The 21,463-nt window shown below is 34.2% G+C and overlaps 1 protein-coding gene across 2 annotated transcripts; it reads left to right on the top strand.

The window, feature by feature from the left end:
• The first annotated feature begins 273 nt into the window (after nucleotides 1-273).
• Nucleotides 274-19,742, top strand: LOC136807201 (uncharacterized). 2 transcript variants are annotated; one of them, XM_067063785.1, is made up of 4 exons: nucleotides 274-356; nucleotides 15,611-16,582; nucleotides 17,191-17,429; nucleotides 18,666-19,742. In XM_067063785.1, the coding sequence occupies exons 2-4, from the start codon at nucleotides 15,648-15,650 to the stop codon at nucleotides 19,418-19,420; spliced, it is 1,929 nt and encodes a 642-aa protein (XP_066919886.1). In that variant the 5' UTR covers nucleotides 274-356; nucleotides 15,611-15,647; the 3' UTR covers nucleotides 19,421-19,742. The 2 variants fall into 2 exon arrangements, with proteins under 2 accessions (XP_066919886.1, XP_066919887.1); XM_067063786.1 differs by lacking the exon at nucleotides 274-356 and adding an exon at nucleotides 7,239-7,261.
• Nucleotides 19,743-21,463: the final 1,721 nt, after the last annotated feature.

Below are 21,463 nucleotides of genomic sequence, written 5' to 3'. Positions count from 1 at the left end.
CTTTATTTTTGGTGTAATTTATAGCTAACAGATGAGGCTTGATAGGAATACCAATTTCCAGAATAGGAATCCTCTCCTTCAGCATGAAAAATACAAAAGAATTCGAATGTGTCGCTGAAAGTGTCGCTGAAAGCGAAAGTGTCGCTGAATGTGTCGCTGAATGTGTCGCTAACTTGACTTTGGTGCATTCGCCGACCAAAATGACCAACAACAGATCAAATATCCGACTTACTAACTGACAGCTTCTGACAAAAACTCAACCAGGTAAGCCTGCTACAACTGCCTGACTGCTAACTCATCACTGGGCACAGATCCTACCCAAAACAAAATACTGAACAATCGATTATCAAATCAAGGTATTTTAAATTCAAATTTATTTTTTTCCTTTCAGTTTTTACTTAGCTACCAGGCTACTACTAGGTATAGTAGACTACACTACAGTTAGTCAGTTAGTGGAAGTACCTTGATTTCAAGCATGTTCAAAGTTCACAATGACAACTTTCTTTTTATTACAGAAACGAAACGAGTGAGAGCAAGTCATAAAACTAAAAGTCAGCGCTCCGTAGTTGTGACATTGTTTACAATTATTGTTAAGATAAAATGACTTTTTAACGACTTTTTTCTACTTCATTTTTTTTAAGCCTCTTTGTAGGAGAATCTTTCTATAAGGAATTTTACAACACTTCATGGCAGATTAAAAAGACAGTCAGAAAACGAAAGCTTCTTCGGATTCCCATTTCCGTAAATTTGCGATTCCCCATGGTTGCGAAATGGTGGCGATGGGTAATTCCTTTGTTCTTTTGCTATTTTCTTTTGTTCTAAATTTGACACCCTTTTCTAAAGCTGAAAAATGAAAGAAAGTTCGAAATTATTTTTCTTTTTTCAATCACCGATTCCACCTTTCATATTATTCCTATCTCTACTAAATAAGTGTGTCGAAATTAGAATTTGTGATTATTACGACCTTTGGTGGGATTTTAAAGATAAAAAGGCACCTTTAAGAAAGGCAGCACATACCTGGACCCTCCTTTTGCCTAGGTGACTCCCCGGGTAGCTACAGCTACTGACCAAAATGAACAGTGTGTTGCAGTGCTTTTGATTAGAATTTAATGAAAGACACCCGTTTGTACAAAGAATTTTTTTTGTATAGACTCTTCCATCATACTAAGTTTTGAGAGTTTTAATATTCATCTATTGAATGGATATTGTGGAAGAATCAGGGATTAAAAACTTTTAAAAAGTGAGTATATATTTGAGGAATTCCCCCAATTACTGTATATCACAATTGGTAGTGTTCATTGGTAGTGTTCACAGGCTTATAGCAGGTACATAAGGTGCTGGTCAACAAAGATAATTAAAACAATTTATTTTCAAAAATTGTACCAGAAAAAAGCTTATCTTGTTAAAAGTCTCTAAAGAAAAAGAATATTTCATCCGTTTGTTAAAAAAAGATTATATTATTATATATGGTTTGTTAGATTTGAAGCATTGGTTCGGTTAGTGTAAAACGCAGGTCACAGGTCACAGGTCGCAGGTCACAGGTCACAGGTCAGTGATGACAGGTTAACTCTAATCAATGTCATTGCAGAGGAAAATGTTTGGAAAACACAAAGAATTATCAAAAACCTAATTCTCAAGCAATTTCATCCATATAAAACATTTAAAACATCAAAAATTTAACCATGTGCTTTTATCGATTTCGAGTTGCCGTGTGGTATTAGCAGACAGAAATATTGAAACCTATATACGTTAACAGGTATATTTAATATTGTAATGTTTGTAGTATATGTAGTTACATATAATAAAACACATCGCTCTAAAACTACCTTCTCAGAGAACTCACGCGCTTCTGATTGGTGTAATTTTATATCCAGCCATATTTGTTATCATCACATTCGGCATGCTGAATATTTTGGTGTTTTTCTCTTGTAAGAAAATATATTTTGTAATTCTGTCAATATTTTTGTCAAATTGTCATTAAGTCATTAAAATGACAATTGAATTAATTATAGTTTTCTCCTTCTAAAACCACTCCTTAGGGTCCTTGAAGCTTGTTTGGTGCCCTATATCATTCACACCATCCACATCACATTCTGTATAATAAATATTTTTCGTGCTTTTGTCTTGCTAGGCATTTATTTATGTTTTGTCATTATTTTTTAAGTAGTGTCACTATGTCAAAAAGGTTGTTATTCTATTCAATTGTCATTTTATAATATCTAAATAGCATGTATTACTTTTTTGTAATTTAATGCGCTATGTATTGATGTTATTGTTATGTATATGTTATGATCTTATTTTTTTTTCCGGTCTGCACTTGTGACCTGGACCTGCGACCGTGACCTGCGACCTGTGACCTTACCTGACCTGTGTTTTACCACCGGATTGTTGGAAATGGCAGTAACAACATTTATGTACATATAAGCCGAACTTTGATTGGTACATTTACTTCCAGCCATTTTGCTCCTAGTCTTTCAAGCTTCTTCACAAATAAATCTTTGTTGTTACCCCAAATTAAATCATTTATAGGTTAGGAGTTGTACTCAAAAACATAAGAGAATTGAAAATTGGGGCCCTTAGGCATGGTCATTTTTACGTCAAAATAAGCGTATTGATATAAGATGTAGATTTCAGAACTGCCTGTCAATAGAATTAATTTTTTGGCTTTTTTAAGTAATTAGGCAAAAAGTACTTTATTACGTCATAATTGATGACGTCATAAAACTTAAAATTTGAATACCTCAAAAAGTACAAATCAAAAGATGAATTATAATGGTGATTAGTGCAGTGATCGAAGAGTTTGAGGGGCTGTTACAGTTTTTTCTACAGGATAGTAAAATCATAACGAAAATATTCGAGGATTCTAACCCAAACCTAGACTGTATCAACAACTCAAATCAATATAAGCGAAAAGTGTTATAAAAATTAAGAGTTATTTCAAGGTTGATATGGTTTTCTCCTAAGATATTCCTCGAAACTTTTCAAATTTTTAAAGACACTGCTATATCGCTTTTATGCTCTCCGGGTTGTGTCGGTGACGATCGCCGGGAGATATCAATAGGAATATCTTTGCTAATGTTAGACACAACTATGGTTTGCATGGAGGAAGAAAATTTCCTATTTCCTCATCTCTTTTACGTCATTTGGTTAAGTTGAAACATCATAATGCACTTTACAATCAGCTCTCGCTAATTCCAACTCGAACGGGGAATTTTATTTGTTCGAACTACAGAGAGATTCGAATTATTAAAAGGTTTCTTCTTGACAGGGAATGAAGATTAGTTCGAATTATTGAAAGATTCGAATGATAAAGTCCCGGGATAAAGTAAGCAAGAGTCTATTGTACATATTATAAAAATTATGCTAATAGAGAACTTCTTAGAAAAAGTCATTTTATAAAAGCAAACCCATTATTTGATTCAAACCAAGAGGGGTCTACACCTCTCTACACTGTCTACACTTAATTTTTTTATCAAGATGTTTTCTGAACTGTTCTACACGTTCAAACTTTGTCACGAGGAACAAACGGTCATTATGTCTAAAAACCAAAATCTCGAGAAATATTTGCTAGATTACTGTTTACTGTTAGATTTAAGGGTGTAATCCCGGTATCGGGATAGAGATCCAGTCCCGTTTTCCCGTTAGATTGCAAATGCAAATCCCAGAATACCGTTCAAAAAAGAGCCTGATCCCGTCGGGAGTTACTCCCCGCTTATTCTAATCTCAAAATTTGAACTAAAATCCAAAGATTAAAGGTTTTCTTTTTACATAAGTAAAAAGTTTCATATCAGACACATGTTTCATATCTGGACAGTGTCTGCCTATTGTTATATCATGCTGATATAAGCAAAAAATGTTTTTCTTTTTCTTTTTCTGACCAGTCTTGCCCCATATCCGTGTCAATCCAATCCAATGTCAAAAAGCTTGAAAATCAAAATTAATGAGTGAGCAAACAATATCATTCTTATCTAAAAACAAAACCTTTAAGTGCATCCAAAAAAGGTTATCTACCCTACATCATTTATGATGACCAATCCCATAAGTAGCTTGTCCTCTAATGAAAAAAAATTAGAAAAGCAACACTAGAAGTAGTAGTAGAAGCGTTCTTCTTTATTATTTCTATTTCTAATCTTCATGACCACTAACTTTATTCCAGCTAGTTGAGGTTTCCCATTCCGCTCTCCTCCCCGACCCCCCCACTCTCATTCCTACCCTTTCGATTTGAATATCATAAAAGATCCAAAGCGGATGAATTTTAAAAAAAGAAAAAAATTAGCGTTTTTTCTTTTCCTCCTACTGTGTACACGTTTTTTATAGAACAAACTATAAAGAACATAAGGCTTCGATGGCCAAAATACTAAGAACAAGTTAAGAACATTTTAAGGCTTCGCGGACTCTAAAACAGCCGATTTCTTAGGAAAATGGACTAATATACTCAAAAAACGGTGAAAAAATAACATGTTAAGAACATTTTTAGGCTTAAAACTCAAAAAGAAAAAAGTTAGGAACATCTGAAGGCTTCAAAAACTTTTGGATGTTCTTATTAAAAAAACGTGTAATATGATCATAATGATTTTCCATCTCTCTTTTATTTTGTAATATTCTGGTTCTTATTTTTTTCTTCAAATAAAGATATTTTCAAGGAATCAAATACTCTGTCCAGCAGTGTTGTACATGTATTCTATTTTCTCCTGTGAAAGTTTAATTGACCTCTTTTATCAGAAAAAAGGGTCCTTTACTAGTACACGTTTTTTTATAAGAATATCCAAAATTTTTGAAGCCTTCGGACGTTCTTAACTTTTTGAGTATTAAGCCTAAAAATGTTCTTAAAATGTTCTTATTTTTTGAGTTTTTTTCTTCTTAAGAAATCGGGTGTTTTAAAGTCCACAAAGCCTTAAAAATGTTCTTAACATTTAGGCCAGCGAAGCCTTATGTTCTTTTATAGTTAGTTCTTATAATAAAAGTAAAGTAAAATACACACTTTAGTTGAAGTGAAGATAGGGGTTCCATTAACAATAAAACACAAAACAAATACTTGAAAACTTTACTGTTACAATTACTTTATCCTTCAAATATTCCTTTTTTTAAGATTTTTTGGTTCATATTTTGCGTTAAGTCCTCTCTTCTAATTCAGTTACAGACTCCTCTTTTCATCACACCTTCTTTAATTAAAGTATTATTTCTAATTTTTCTGCTAAAAACACTCCAAAAAGTAATCGTTACCATAAGAATACCCAATATTTTTGAAGACTACGTTTGATCTTAGCTTCTTTAGTTTTAAGCCTTGTTCTAAAAATGTTCTTATTTTCACCATTTTGTGAGTATTCTGCCCATTTACCAAAGAAGTCGGGTGTTTTAGAGTAAACAAAGCTGAAATATTGTAACTTGTTTAATATTTTGACCATCGAAGCTTTATGTTCTTATATAGATTGTTTTTATAAAAAACGTGTATTGTTTTATTCCGAGATTGGGTACTCTTTTCGCAGGAAATGATCGGCCAGGCTTTATACCTTCTTTTTTATAAGAACGATACCGTTAAAAATCCCCAAAAATAGGAACAGCTTAAGAATAAAGTCGAGCCTGGAATCGCTGTAATTTTAGAGCCAAGGTATCAAAAATTGGATAAAAGGCCTAAGATACCTCAAATTTAGCCTAGAAGCCTACTAAACCTAAAGGGACGGGATAAGAACAATCCGAGTGCCAATAATAAGAACAATCGAGCCTCACTAAAAATGTACTGCTTATTAGAGTGTAATAATATGCTTAAAACCTTAACTAAAAAACCTATTCTAAATATTCTATTCAAAATTTTCCTCCTCGAAACTTTCATAACTTATCATATTCTTTGAAATCATTGAGATTTTTGAAATTGATGAAATTGTTTCAAAAATAAAAGTACCTAGGTGGACTATATACTTTTAAGACAGAACTTAATAACCAGATTTCTCTAAGATTCAAAGTTTTCATATCTTTAGATTGTTCTAATAAAAAATGATCGTTGATTTTCAATCAATGTATCCAATAGTAAGTGCCCCTCCTTTCGGACTTGTGGTCATAATTGTAGACTCAGAACAATTTAATCTTCATTGCAAGTAATTGCAAATGCTATAACTTTGGTATTGATATTGAATGTCTTTTTAAATGACTTTAAAAGGAAGTAACAATCATCTTCATTCTATTACGGAAGTAAGAAAATACACGTTTGTTTTATAAGAACATCCAAAATTTTTGAAGTCTTTGGATGTTCTAATTTTGATTATTTTCCCATTTAGTGAGTATGTTGTTATTTTCGAGAAAATAGTGTTTCGGTCCCCAAAGCCTTAAAATGTTCTACTTGTCTTAGTATTTGGTTAGCCATCGAAGCCTATGTTCTTATATAGTTTGTTCTTATTAAAAAATACGTGTACAATTTTCGTTTTCCTTATAATAAGTCATTCTTCGATCCCTGGCAAGTTTTCGTCAATGTGGTCTAAATTTCGAGGTTCATAAAACAAACGCTACAAGAACATTGGCTTCGACGGCCAAAATGCTAAGAACAAGTTAGTACCGCGACATCATTCTTAGGGAAAGGGACAAAACTCACAAAAGGGTGAAAAATAAGAACATATTAAGAACATTTTCATTTAAATTCAAAAAGTTTAAGAACATCTGATGATGAAAATTTTATTTTCCCTTCAAAAAAGTCATTCGATTCATCTCTGGCATATTTCAATTTAGTGAAATAGTGCGTAACCATGGTCAGTTCTTAGACAATTAATAAAATTTCCTAAGAAACCACTCAACCTTTTGAACAACATAGCTTTTAATGAGAACATTATAAAACATAAGAACATGTAATAATTGACAACCTTCTGCTATAGCCTAAGAATAAATCATTAAGAATAATGACTATGCGTATAGTTATCTAAAAAGTGATGATTTTTGTATTGCGATTCTTCTAATACTTATAATAGTGATCGTTGGAGTAGGCATATAATGTAAAGAAATATATGATTAAGTCTTTGAAAAACAAGAAACGGTATGAACAATCGAGGCCAAGTTTATTTACTACTTCTTATAGAAAAAACGTGTAGTTGCCAAGTTATTATCCAAATAACTACTATAACTACTTCTCTCTCATTTGATGTCATTAAAGCTAAGGTATGGTAAAACACACAAAACAATTTTCTTCATATCATATTATAATGTTTTGTATTGCGGTCGAGCTTGAGTTATCTCTGTATTGCTTGTCCTTTTCAATTGCACACATCATCAATCAAAAGTATGGGTTATTTTTTGAAGATTGTTGAGGTATTTTGTGCACTTAGGATTTAGAAATACTGAGAAATATGCTAGTTGTTAATTTTTGTAACTGACCTTTTGAGGACGTTACAGGTCGGTAGAGTGACTGAAGCGATTTGGAAAAACCCGCAGTTCTTCCCTGCAAAATCGAGGACGGTAAAATTGCTGATTCATCGTTGTCCTCAGTTGGTCAGGGTTTAGTTCAAATGAGAACTTTACGTCTCGTCGCAAAGAGGAGGAGTATAAAACCAAAAAGAAGAAAAAAAACACAAATCATAAAACTTCGGTATGTCTCGCTCGGGTTAACTTCACATTGATTTTTTTCTAAACGAATCCGAACGGAATATCTTTGTGTTTGGAATTTTTCGAATTACAGCTACTTTCTCTATTCGAACTCAAACTGGAGTTATTTGACCTATTCGGAATACAGAGAGATTAAGTTCGAATTTGTCGTAGAGTATTTTAGGTAAGTTTTTCCTCTGTGACAGTAACTGAGGAATATTTGAATGTACGAAGATTCAAATTACACCGTTCTTTTTTAGACTAAACTATATAAGAACATTAAGGCTTCATGCCAAAACTTGTAAGAAAGGTAAGAAATTTTACAATGCTTTGCACCTATCTAAAAAACACCGATTCTAGGAAAAAGTCAAAAAATGCTCAGAAACATGGTTCAAATTAAGAACAATATTATGGAAACATTTTTAGGCTTAAAACTCAAAAAGTTAATAACATCCGAAGGCTTCAAAAATTTTGATTTCTTATAAAACGTGTAATGAAGTTTGATTAGGAAAGTAACTGTACTTAATATTCAAATTGTCTTGGTGAATGTTTCTCCTGAAGGAGACTGAGAATAAGTTTGGTTTTTGCTACATAGAATTAATAGCGGTGTGTCGGGCTACTAAACCGTTAACGAATCGTGTTATATTACCTACGACTACAAACCTATACTACGGGAAGTATTGATCAAATACCCCCCTCCTCCAATACCTATCGGGGGGAAAACTTCGTCTGCGCGGAGGGAAAATTTTTTCGTCGGGGGTGAAAAATTTTGTCATTACTGGTAGCTGTAAACGCATTAAGTCGTGTCCGGAAAATTTTCGTCGGGGGATAAAATATTCGTACTTGCTGGTAGTTTGGTAAGCATTAAGGCCGGGGAATAATTTCCGTTCGGGGAAAAATATTCTATCATTGCCAAAATTTCGTTCACTTTCCTGACGATAGTAGTTTCCCGATTAAGGAGCTAGAGATAACCTCGATTTAACACTGTCATGTCTATCTCTTTGCGGCCTTCGGTTTGCTAAGCGTCAAGGAAACGGGTGGGCGGGAAAGACTCATAACAAATATTTCCGACGACCTCGTTGACTTCCAGTTGGTAAACTATCTCACCAGACCTTCTTTCCCCATTAGTGACCTACTCAACACAAATTTTTGATTTGCGGCACTTTCTATTATTAAGTTTCTTTTCAATTGAAGGCATCGAAATTTCATAACTAAACTTAATAAGTTCGACAAAAAAGTACGGAAAAAGTAGGATAGATTTAAGATAACAAATTGTTTAATCACGAGATATACCGGAGACAGTCTTTCTTTTGCTTTTTTAATTGATTCTCTTTACGCGAGATGGGAGTGGTGCGGCAACCCTCTCGTTTGTCTCAACCCACAACTTTCTTTAAGCTTTAGAGACAAAAGCCCAGTTGTATTTTATAGTCTTCGGTATTAGTGTTAAGATCGTGTGCATTATTGATGTGAACTCGGTGCGTTGTTTCTAAACCATACTTTATGGATTATCGAGTGGTACTTACATTATAGCTGAAAGTACAACTCTTTTTTCTCAACCCACTAACCTCTATTTTTTTTTGAGGACACTTTGCCGTTTCTATTTTTGGTGACACCCTTACTCTACCCGAATTTGCTCTCCACCACTCCCTCACCGCTTCCATATCCTCCCACACACCCGCTCGCAGCACTAAAAAACAGCCCTTAATTTAGGCTTATACACTCACACACCAGACTCTCCCACCCCCCCTCCCTTCGACCCCCTACACACACAACACCACCAGACACAACCCAAACTTAGATCACCAAGCCCTACAACCACGCACACCCTCACAACCCCCACACTCCGCCCTCCACCTCCTCACCTCCCACACAATTGCCACTTCTCTCAGAGACCGCACCACTTACAACCCCCATACCCCGTCCTTAGCAGGCCTCCCCACCTCCTCCACCACCGCACCCCACCCCCTCCGACTCCCCACCACAACAAAGCTATTATACGTTCTAAAAACCACAATGGTTTTTCACTTTCTTGCCCCCCGACGTTTGCACATTGGTTTGTGCATCACCATTGTCAGCTGGGTTTTTTTTGCCGCCTTACATTGTAATGGCATATGAGATAGTGCGACTTTCGGTGGTCTGTGGTTGAATTTTCCGAATCTCTTGGTTAAATCACCGAATTCTTACCAGCGGTTTCCTGTCGCAATACTTTTAGTTGGTCCGGTTTTTTTAAGCTCAGGAGTATCCTACTCAAACAGCACGGGGAATAAATTTTTTTAAACATTGAGGTTAATTGGATTAGCAAAGTGTCTCTCGTATAGAATTTCTAGTTGTGGATAATGAAGACGAAAGTGCTAAGTTAAGTTTAGTGGATATGATTTAATGAAAAACCGTGTTTTCTGCCTAGATCAGTTATTCTTCCTTTTGTTCAGTTTTATGGCTTATGTTCCTTACAGCTTAAAGCTATTCGTGTATTATCAAAAATTCTAAGAGCAAAACTCCAAAGTGAAAGTTCAGAATTGCTTTGTTTTAGCAGCAAATCAGTATTATTAGAGAACATTGACGCGTGGTGTTTGTTCAACAATCATTCTCTCCAAAACATTCAAGAAATTGATGATTTCTGTCTTGTTTTGAACTTCGCTAGTGAGTGTTAACCCATTTGTGGTCTATATGGAACTCGCTTTGTGAACAAAAGTTGTACAAGGTTAATCTATAATGTCAATCCTTTTTTTTTGAAATTTTCCTTGTGTTTTTTTTTCATTTAGTTGATCTTTGACTTGCTCTAATCGTCGTTCATGTTACTATCCAGACTATCAAGAGTTCAGTAAGGAATTCTGGTATTTATAATTTCTGGTCTTTTTGGTATTTTTTTTTTCCAATGTTTAAATTCTATTTTAGTCTTGGACGGTTCAGTGTACTGACTAGTAACTGATGATTTATAGAATGTGATGGCGAGCACTATAGAATTTCAAATGAATGCTCTTTAGATTTTTTGGTACTATACAGGGATACTGCTGAAAAGGTAGTTTTATCGACATTACAAATTTTGGTTTTTAGGTGCGTGGTCTCTAGTTTTTCGCCAAAGCGAGACTAAATCTTTGGGACAGGCTTCAAAAATGGTCCGATTTGTCAGAATTTTGCACATTGTTCCTTTGCTAAATTTCTGGCGGTGTTGTTTCATTTTTTCAAAATTTTCATTTAAAAGGCGTGGTCACGAGTCTTTCGCCAAAACAAGGCTGAAACTTTTCATTTATCAAAAATTTTATTTTTGATTTTTTGATTTTGATTTTTTATGTTTACAATTAGGCCTACAAAGTAATTTAAAAGATACTAAGTTAAGCCAGTGTGGTTAGCACGTTCGACAATTGGCAGTCTGATAACATTTTTTTTCTTTCACAATAGTCCTCAGATGTGTAAGGTCAAGAAACTTTGAAAGTTAACAATTATTTTTCTAAGCGAGACGATTCTATAGACGTCATTAAAGTCCACTTCGGCGAGTTAGAGCATGTCTCAAAACCCAACAATATATCCTAACTTTGAACTTTTGGTTTTGTAATTTCAAAATATTTATACACGCTTTAACTCACCCGAGCATAAGCTTTGACTTTTTTTTAAATTAGGAAGCTTTACCAAAATTCAGTTTTCGTTTTTCTTCTTCATTTTCAAAAATTATAAAGCTAATGGACTCCGAACATCAAGTTATGACTCCCGATTATGTTTAGACATATTACTGCTATTAAATTAGAGGGATCAGATATAAACATATAAACGCCCCATAACTTCTTATGACGATAATTACTATCGCGGTTGGAATTTGTACAGAATCGCAGAAAAAGCGAATGCTAAGCGGTTCATTGAGACAGGGTTTAAAACAAAGTACATAAAGAATGACAAGAAAGCCTTAAAAACTGTACTAATAAGGTTTAATGCCCAGCTTAATTTAGCACTACATTTTTCACTATATTGAATGTTTTTTTTCTGCCTTTGGTATTATACGCGTAAGTAAGTTTCGAATATACAGAATTTTATCAATAATCTGCGCACTAAGTAGGTCGATACGTGTTTGATTCAGTTTAAAACATTTTTTACTAGATATATTATCAAAGTATTATATCAGTAATACTTATACAATCTCATGGAATTTTTTGTAGAAATAATTTTAAGAGCAGCGGATTTTCTAAATATATAGCGTACGTCAACATGGTGTTTATGTTTTTGAATGTGCCCGATAAAAATTTTATGAAGTCGATTCCTCTACTCAATATATGAATATTTTCGTCACTTGAGAGATGCACTGGTATTTGTAAAAATAGGACATTTTTTTGTAACGATTTATTACCCTCAGGAACTATTTTTGCCGAGGCGAGAATTAATTTTTACAGCATTTGTTTTCAGCAAGTTTAAAAGGATTGCTACCTCGCTTCATATTTATTTCTAGGACTTTTCCTGCTTGTCAAAATGAGTTCACTTAAGGTAATAGGAATTGGTTCAATTTAGCTTGGTGGGAGAAATTGGAGGGTGCACTCATTCCTAGGCTTCAGGGAGGAGGGTAATATGTAACTTCAAGTTTTGCTCTCAAATCCGTGAAGGGCTTGAAACTTGGTAGAATGCTGGCATCCACAACGAATTCTTCCTCCTTATAAACTATAGACTTATATACTACCTGCGATTTTGTAGAGGTCTGCAATTCATACTCGAAACTTAGGTGACAAGTTTAAACACCTTTAAAATGAACTAGTTAGAAGGATCTTGTCTATTCGCCATTACTTAAACTTTTTCAGTACACGATCTAATTTAAGAGAATTTTAATAGACATGTGACTTAAGTAAGTTGTTTTAAAGTCGCATATTTTAAGTGTCACTCATCAAAGCCTATCCTTGTTTATATTTTGATCTTGTATTGACGCCTCTTTAATGTTTCCTGGATACCAAACATTGATGGTTCGAATTTCACGAAAGTACATACTTAGTGCCTCTTTATACATGATAACACATTTTTTATAAAAGTTATTTTAATGATACTGCGACTGTTCATATTTTATCGTTATTCAGTCTTAGATCAATTTGAGCCCTGTTCTCAATTTCAGTTGAGCTAGAATCTGAGAATGTCTGTCTGTGTCACTGTGTGTGTCTGTGTGTCTCAAAAACCTTGGGGCAGCCTGGAGACTTAAAAAATGGTTGGATTTGCTGAAATTTGGCACATTTGTTCCTTGGGTGAATATCTGGGGATGGTTTTTTTACTTTTCAAAAATTTTGACTTTCAAAGGTCTGGATACTAATCTTTTGTTTTCTTTGCTACAATCGGGTCTATGAATAATTTGAAGCATCTGAAGTTGAGCCCAGTGCATCGCGCACATTAAATTATATTTCAATCGCTCTTCCAAAATTTTTTATATCTTCGTTCAAGCTAAAAAAATACCTTTGTCCTTTCGTGCAGTTTTAGACATTTTTAGTTGTGATTTCTTTACTAACTCCGACAATTCAAGTGTCCTGTTTTTATACCTTGAATTTTGTAGTACATATTTGAAACCGGAGAGGAAGTTAAAAGAATACGTGACACTATATGTGCAATGTTTACATGTAAGTTTCTTGTTTGAGCAGTAAAAGTGTTTTATACTTGTTGGTTATATGTTGTGATATAAAAGAAAGTTTGCTAGGATTTTATATGTTTACATACGATTATACTGCTTAGTACCGAGCACCTCACCAAAAACCGAGATTTTACATTTCGCTACTGCGTAGAAAAAAAGCCATGGGGTCTAGTAATAGGCTAACACTTGAGTTTCCATAACTCGAACACGCTCGGGGAACACTTGTTTGAGTTAAGGAAAATTCGAGTTATTGTTTAGGTTTATAAGGCATTGTTAACCGAAGGGATCAGACAGTTGAGTCTCCACTCAGACTTGTTCGAGTTAAAGAAACATTCGAGTTATAGAGGTTCGAATTATGGAGACTCTACTATACAATCTATTCCAGTTAAGGAGACATTCGAGTTATAGAGGTTCGAATTAAAAAGATTCCACTGCGTATAAAAAAAATTAAAAGCTGATGTGATAATGAGGACCCCCAGCGGTTTTCGTGATGGCGTGATTGGCGTTTTTTCAAGTTCGTGATTTCGTGATTTAAGATTTTTAAAGTACGTGAACAACGTGATCGTGGTAGAAAGGAAATTTAACTCGTGATATCGTGATTTGGAAATTTTTCTTTCACTTTGAAAGGTGACTGGGGGCCTCGATAATGTATAAGAATTTTATTCTATTTCATGCTTTGTTTTGAATTTCGAGTCGAAAAGAGTTCTTTTGTAGAAGGTATTAAAAAACTATTTTGGATATTTTCGAATGACCCTGAATGACACTAAAAATCACTAAATCGGAAAGACAACTCCTTGATACATGGGAGCTGGGGAGTTCAAGTTTATTTAACGAATTTTTGGTAATTTAATTTCAACCTTTGGGATAACTGGATTTGTGAATGAGGAATGAAAATCTATATATTTGTTATCAATGTGCTAAGAAGACTGTTGTTTGTATACACGCTCTTTAATAAGAATAAACTATATAAGAACATATGGCTCGATAGCCTTCCATCTTTAATATGAAATATTAAGAACAAGTCAAGTACATTTTGAGGCTTTGGGACTCTAAAACACAAAATTTCTTAGGAAATTGCACAAAAAGACTCACAAAATGGTGAAAATAAGAGCAGGTTACTGTAGGAACATTTTTAGGCTTCAAACTCGTGAAAAAGAAGTTAAGAACATCGGAAGGCTTCAAGAGATTTTGGATGTTCTTATAAAAAGCGTGTATCGTAACTCAATGTAAGAAAAAATGAGAGAGAATCAAGGGTTCAATCTGTTTTGACAATGATTTATTATATCAATCCCAATCCCCTTGAAAAATTGTTACGAAAACAAATCATGGATGATGTTTGAGATGTGTGAGAGCGCATAGAGAGACAGTTTATTGGAGTGGATGAGATTTCTTGTATTTGTATAGATTTCAACTTATACTTTAAGGCCCTCTAACTTTTTGTATGATGGCGTGATTGGTATGAGGGTCTTCACTTATTAATTAGACATTCTTCTATATATAGTGGAGTCTCCAAAACTCGAACAAGCACGGGGAACACAAATTTGTTCGAGTTAAGGAATTTTTGAGCTATGGAGTAAGGTTTATAAGGTTTTGACAATTGAAGGGGTCATAAAACTTGGTCGAGTTACAACATACAGTTGACTGTTCACTCAAACTTGTTTAAGTTAACATTGTTTAAAACATTCGAGTTATAGAGGTTCGAATTATGGGGACTCTACTGTACAATTTGTTCGAGTTAAGGAGACATTCGAATTATAGAGGTTCGAGTTATGGAGACTTCGCGGTAGATTTTTGACAAGGTTTGAAAAAGATTTATCAAAGGTACGCAAATTAACGTCGTTAAGACCATGCCCAACAGTAAAATTAAGCCTTAATTAAGATTAAATTCAATTAAAGAGAGGTATATAGAAAAAGTAGCTGCAAGGAATATCATTTATTACATAAGGTTGACCTCTACATGGTAATGAAATGGGAAGTCGCTCATCTTGTCGGTGTGTAATTTAAATGCGAAACTTGATTTCTATAACAGCTAGTAAATCTTGTCCTCAGCTGGTCTTATTTTATATGATTCTTAGGATAAATTGTTCTCAAGCTGTTCTTACTGTTCTTCGTGTAATGCTTAAGCTTTAAAAGCATCCAGATATATAGTATATGCTTATTATCAAGTTAGTTATTTTTCTATCGTGGTATATGCTTATATCGTCCCTCACATGACTAAAGGTTCAATCTCAAAATAAGCTTAATAGCTTAGGAAACTGCTTGAAAGCAGAAATCTAAAAATGTGAAATAAAAATCGCTTCGTTTTAAAACACAACATCACATCCTGTAGGTATATGTACATAAAACGAACAATAAATTTGATTTGAAACCAGGTTGATGAATAAAAACACACAGGGCTTGAATATCCCACAGCAAGGGTGGGGGGTGCAAACAAGGCTAAATTCGTATCTTTCATTCTAGACAATAAATCACCAACACTGAAATCACCAAATGAATTATGACGACATTCACACCGAGGCTTGATCGAATCATTGAAGATGAAGAATCATCAAAACATCCAGATGATCCAATCGATTTTGATGATAATATTTTGGAGGAATATGATTTGCTGACGGAACAAGATTTATTCATTGCTCTTGAGATCAATCCGAAGAAATTCAAAGATGGCGAATACTTAAATGGTGTTACTTATAAGAAAGATGGTGACGATCAAAGTGAAGATGACGATTCGAATTTTACGGAATCCGGTGATGAATTTGATGGTTGCCATAGCAACGGGCCAAGCACCCTTAGTAACGGACATAATGGCGCTGTAGATCACTTTTCGAAATTACATAGTGGGACTCAGGCTAAGAATTTTGAGATTATGCAACGTTATCAATCACCAATAGACTGTGTTCGTAATACTTCGAGTAGTGCTGACTCGGCAAATAATGACGAAGTATCAAGTATGATCAGTGATTCATCCAGTTTATCCAAAATTTCACGACGACGTAAAATATCTGGTCATTCGAATCCATTTTCACCGATAACGCGTGGTCAAGATTTGTTGAAAAAATATTTGAGCAATTACGAAGGTTATGAGTTTGATTCGAAAAACGGCCGTAAAATATTCGTGAAAGCCATTTTGAAAAAATACATGACAATGTATTACGTCATTTCCCCGCCCCAGATCACTGCAGCAGATCTTGATAATAGTGGTGTTTCAACTTTATTGGCGATACGCAACGCCTTGAAAATTAAGGAGGATAAATTAGTAACGGAACAAAATGGCGGAGATAATAACGACAGTTTAATTACGTCATGTCTAATGTTTGACTACCAGAATAACGACGAGTTGAATTTTGATGAATTTGCTTGTATCGCGAAATTAAATGCTTTGAATGTTGAAGCTGTTGTTGCACACTCGGATTCAAACATCAAAGAGTTCAGGTGAGGAAATTTTTAGGAAGGCTACCAAACCTATGTTAGTAAATATTTTTTTAACAAGAACCTCAAAAATTTTTCTTATACTGTACTATATTCTGATACCATTATTGATTCATAATATTGCACCTCTTTTTCAACAAGGAACCTTTTCTCAAACCAGAGCGCTATTTGCACCACTTTTGACAATTTTGATAGACTGATGGATGTCACTTGATACAATCGGGATGCTAAGGGACTGGGACTGAGTTTGCCCTTTTTTAAAGAGGAACTTGTTTTGAGTAATCAATTTATTTATTCAAATTTCAAGGAGATATTATCCCCAGCAAGATTTCTTACTAATCTTTCTGGTAGACGGACGGGCTTTACCGGGGCTGTGACGAATGACTTACAGTATAATTGAGATCCAATATCCTTTAGGCCTCTCTTCTTAAACTCTTGCAAAAACGAGCTACCATAACTAGTTAGAAAGAGGGCATCTTTATCATGTCTCTTAAGACATTATGTACGTCATAAATTCGCTTTGGTTTTTCTTTAATTATATATTGATATAGCCTATAAATCAGTGATTTCACTGTCTAAAACAATAAATGACTCACAACTCTCTTTTCTAGGAGAGACATCAAGCTCTCTTGTCAAACGGACAGTCGAATATGCGTTTGCTATTACACTTCCAACGACCTCTTCCAGTGTTCCGGTTCCTATTTTACATTAGTCGGTGGATATTCCAAAGAGAAAGATCTGGTCCTGCTTTTTGATGCTTCCAGTCATAAAATTCCACCATTTTGGATACCGTTACCAATACTGTTCAAATCCATTCAAAGCAAACCGATCGATGAGACTAATATAAAAGGTATGTTATGTTTTTGAAAATGAATCCTTAGTTCTTTGCACCCTTGTACGCCCTCTTCTCACAGACCCACTCAGACCCCTTCCCACTGGAAAAAATTGGCCAAAATATCGTTCCATCCACATTGAATTTTCTGGCTCGAAAACAATAAAATTCAAATCCGCCCCAGCCATAAAAACAAGAGAATATCCAATCCCCATCGAGTGTTTTGATCCGTTATTTTTACCCCCCACTGGCTGAAAAAATCCCACCGGGTCTGTGAGAAGGGGGTGTCCTTGTATCCTTATCCTTGGGGTGTCCTTAGCGTTTTTTTGCAGTGTGGGTAAAAAGAAATACCAACAGGGGTGTAAAATTCGTTTGACTTTAATTTGCTAATAGTATGCTTTTACGGCATCTAAAGTTTTCTCCATTTAAAGTTCCTTGATTTAATAGAGAATTAGCTTGTGCAAGAGAGGTTTAAATGTGATATTTCCAACAAGGGTATTAGTAGGGGGCCAATCCTTAGGATCCGTGACATCTTTTATGCGACGCAACCGCATGTAGTTAGTTCGAAAGTAGGAAGGTTTTTAAGACTTTTTTGAGAGGGGGCCCGCGAATTAGGCCCGGCAAAAGTTTTTATGACTAAAAACTGACGTTTACAGGCAAAACTGTAATGGAAAAAAATGAGTAAAAAATTGACGTTTTTTAAAAGTCGAATTTGAAAAAAATGAATGAGACCATCGGAAAGAGCATGAAATTCTGAACAAAAAAGTATACTACAACAAGTCTTACTCGAACACACATATAGGATACATGCAAGGGTAACCATGACACAGGCAATATTTGAGAAAGAAAAGCAGCGTCCGGTGGTGGTCAAAAAGGGCTCTTTTCCTGGTGTTTTTCTACCAAAAAGGCTGATTTTACCTAAATTTCAGTGATTTCAGGAGGGGCAGTGTCGGATAACCGGACGCTAAAAGGGCATAAAAAATGGCCTGTGACAAATAACTACTCATGAGTGATAGGATTATTGTTACTGAAATAAGACTGGGAGAAACTCAATTAACAGATCTTCATTTACGCGGGGCTTTTAAAGTGTATATTGTTGTAGTCTTACGGTCTTGTAACCCTGTTTCCACAATACAAACTCGGTCAGAAACGGAAATTTACTATTCTAAGCCTGAAAAGTAAGGTTGACTTATTTTAATCTGGATATTTTGTGTTGACAAATGATTTGTTTTCTTATTTTCTCTTACTGTTTAGAATTCAAACTGGGTTATTTTCTTTTGGAGAAAAGTGAAAAGAAAGCTTCCATATTATTGAACATCAACAAAAAGATTTCTGTCTTGTTAAACGCTCCCGATGAACATTATGAGAAATTATGTAACATGAAAGATGATTGGGAAATGTGGTTAATATCTCCACTATCCACATCTAGAAAAGATGACATCCTCAGACTTGCGGTTGATAATATTATGGAGATAATAAAGAAACAAACTTTAAGAACAGTCCGTGTCAAAGAAGAGCAAGCTAAGTTAACGTACAAACAAGGCAGTTTAGTTGACTCGCTAACAAAAACAAAAATTTTCCCTGTAATTGAGAAATTCGTATCGAATATGAATAATGATTCCTTATCGAAACTAACAATTTTCTCCGAATGGGTCTTAGAGACCGTCTTCATTATGCGAAAAAGTGATAAAAACAAAAACAAATTTGCTGCTCCTACAAAGAAAAAGAAAAAGAAGTTGGTTCGTACTAACGTTAATATGAACACTTTCAACAACACGACAATGTTAGCTACCTGGTTGTTATTCTGGCCGTACGCGCATAAGAAATTTGATTCGAACAGTACGTCACTCTCTGAATGCATTGAAAACGATTTAAAAATATTTCCATCTAAATTGGTAGAGACTTTTCATCATCAAATGGATTTTGTTATCAAAGTAGTTCAATCTTCTACTATGAATGTTGTCAAAAGGAAAGCCAGAAAAAATGGAACTTTGCCACATGGTTTATGATGATTTTTCTTATTTTATTCTAGCTTGATGAACCTTTTCATAAATAACGTTACGAACATCACTTGCGTCGTTTTGACTTCCTATTTACAAAAAAATAATTTAACCATGTCTCATGAGACATAATCACCATGGTAATTGTTTGAATACAAGGCAAGTGATGTTCGTGACGTAATTTATGAAAAGGTCTACTAGCTGTATTTTTATTGTTTCTCTTTAGGTTATCTTTCCAACGAGATTTTTTTTCAAGACTTTTGTTTTTGGAATATACGTCTTTTAAATTTAATATTAGAAGAAAGTAAAGCTTCGATGCCAAAGGAAGATTTAAGCCCAGATTTAAGGCTTTGCAAACTCTGAAAAATACGATTTCTTAGGATGAGACCAAATAAGAACAAAGATACAAACTTTTTAAAGTAGTTTCTAAGTTTAAAATCTGAAAAGTTGAGAATATCCAAGAGATTTTTTTTAGCTCTTATAAAAACGTGTATTTTTACAAGAAGTGTATAAATGGCTTGAACAAAAGGGCACAAATTTTGCAATGATATATCCAACTCGTCCAGGAGATTTTAAAATAACTTAATCAGTAATTCTTTTATTCCTCTAATTTTACTATATTACTATATTTTATTTTTAAACTTAGTATTTTATAAATATTTTTGTTATGAGAGATTATATAACGTGAATGAAGGATTTATTTTGACAATGGAAATATAAACACACGATATTTTGTATAAACTAACAGATGGATTGCAAAACTTAACTGGGTGATAAACGTAGCATTTGTTGAAATGGGTACAAGTCTGTTATACAGTATGTGGCCCCTAAAACATCGATCAAATCTAGAATTTCTCTCAAATCTAGAAGAAAAGAGGTTTTACAAAAGTTTGTGTTGCATGCAAAATTTTCAAAATTTTAATTAACGGGAGGAGGAGAAGGTATGTTGGAAATTTTACTTGCGAAAACTCCAAGCTAAGGTAAATATAGGCTAAAATCAGGCTATTTAGAGCAGATTGAGAACTTTCTCTATGAAAGCTGAAAAAATTCTTCAAAATTAATAAACGGGGGGGGGGGGGTCCGGGGTCCTAATAAGGGGTGTTGGAAAATTTTCGAGAAATTAACAAGCGGGGGAGGGGGAGCGCGTTTATTTGGAACCTAAGAGTACTTTATTTCCCGAAAGTTCTTTTTCAACATTTTCAATTTCAACAATATTTTTCAATCGCATAAAGATAGGTAGCTTTCGTATAAAAGGCCCCAAAAAGTAGGTTTGCAATTTTAGCGATTTCTTGAGATCTCTTTAACATATGAATATAAAATATTGACCATAGTTTGGAAATGTGATTTATGTAGAGGGTTTTGGGTATAAATTTGTTTTACTATGAACATATTTTTGTTTTCCCTTAAGATGGATGTAAAATTTATGATTTTTATAAAATATTTCAAGATTTTCGATGATGTTACTTTAATCGTAGAAATTTTAGCGAGACTAATTTTAGCGTATATTAGCGATATTAGCGAGTCATGAAAATCTTGATTCTTTTTGGATTTATTTTAGCGAATCACTATTTCAAACAATTACGCGTGGATAAATTTTAGCGAATACTCGTATTACATTATTGATTTAATTATTTTTCTAGCATTTCTTTGCACTGAAAACCTTCCTATTGGTAAAAATGTATCAAGGCAATATAACCAGAAATTCCGCGTGGATAAATTTTAGCGATCTGTCGATTCGGCGTATCTTTGCGGGATTTATTTTAGCGAAAATAGGGAAAACTCGCTAAAACGCTAAAATTAGTCTCGCTAAAATTTCTACGATTAAAGTAAGTCCAAACTGAAAAAGCCCTGACGACAAAGATCTTTTTTCATCGTGAAATGGCTGGACTAGGTTCTGCTCTCAATAGAGAGAAAATCGGGTTGAGTAAAGAAATCTGTCTAGAATTTCGAATATAATTTATCGGGAATAAGCCTTTGTCCGGTAAAAATGGCCATTGAATATTTTACCCATTTTAAAAATTTAAATGATCTAATCTAATCAAATTCACTTTC

Source organism: Clytia hemisphaerica, unplaced genomic scaffold (genome assembly GCF_902728285.1).
Source record: "Clytia hemisphaerica strain Z4C2 unplaced genomic scaffold, Clytia hemisphaerica genome assembly, whole genome shotgun sequence".
Classification (NCBI taxonomy): Eukaryota; Metazoa; Cnidaria; class Hydrozoa; order Leptothecata; family Clytiidae; genus Clytia; species Clytia hemisphaerica.
Note: the sequence above shows the minus strand (reverse complement) of the source record. Positions and strands in the feature narration are given on the sequence as shown.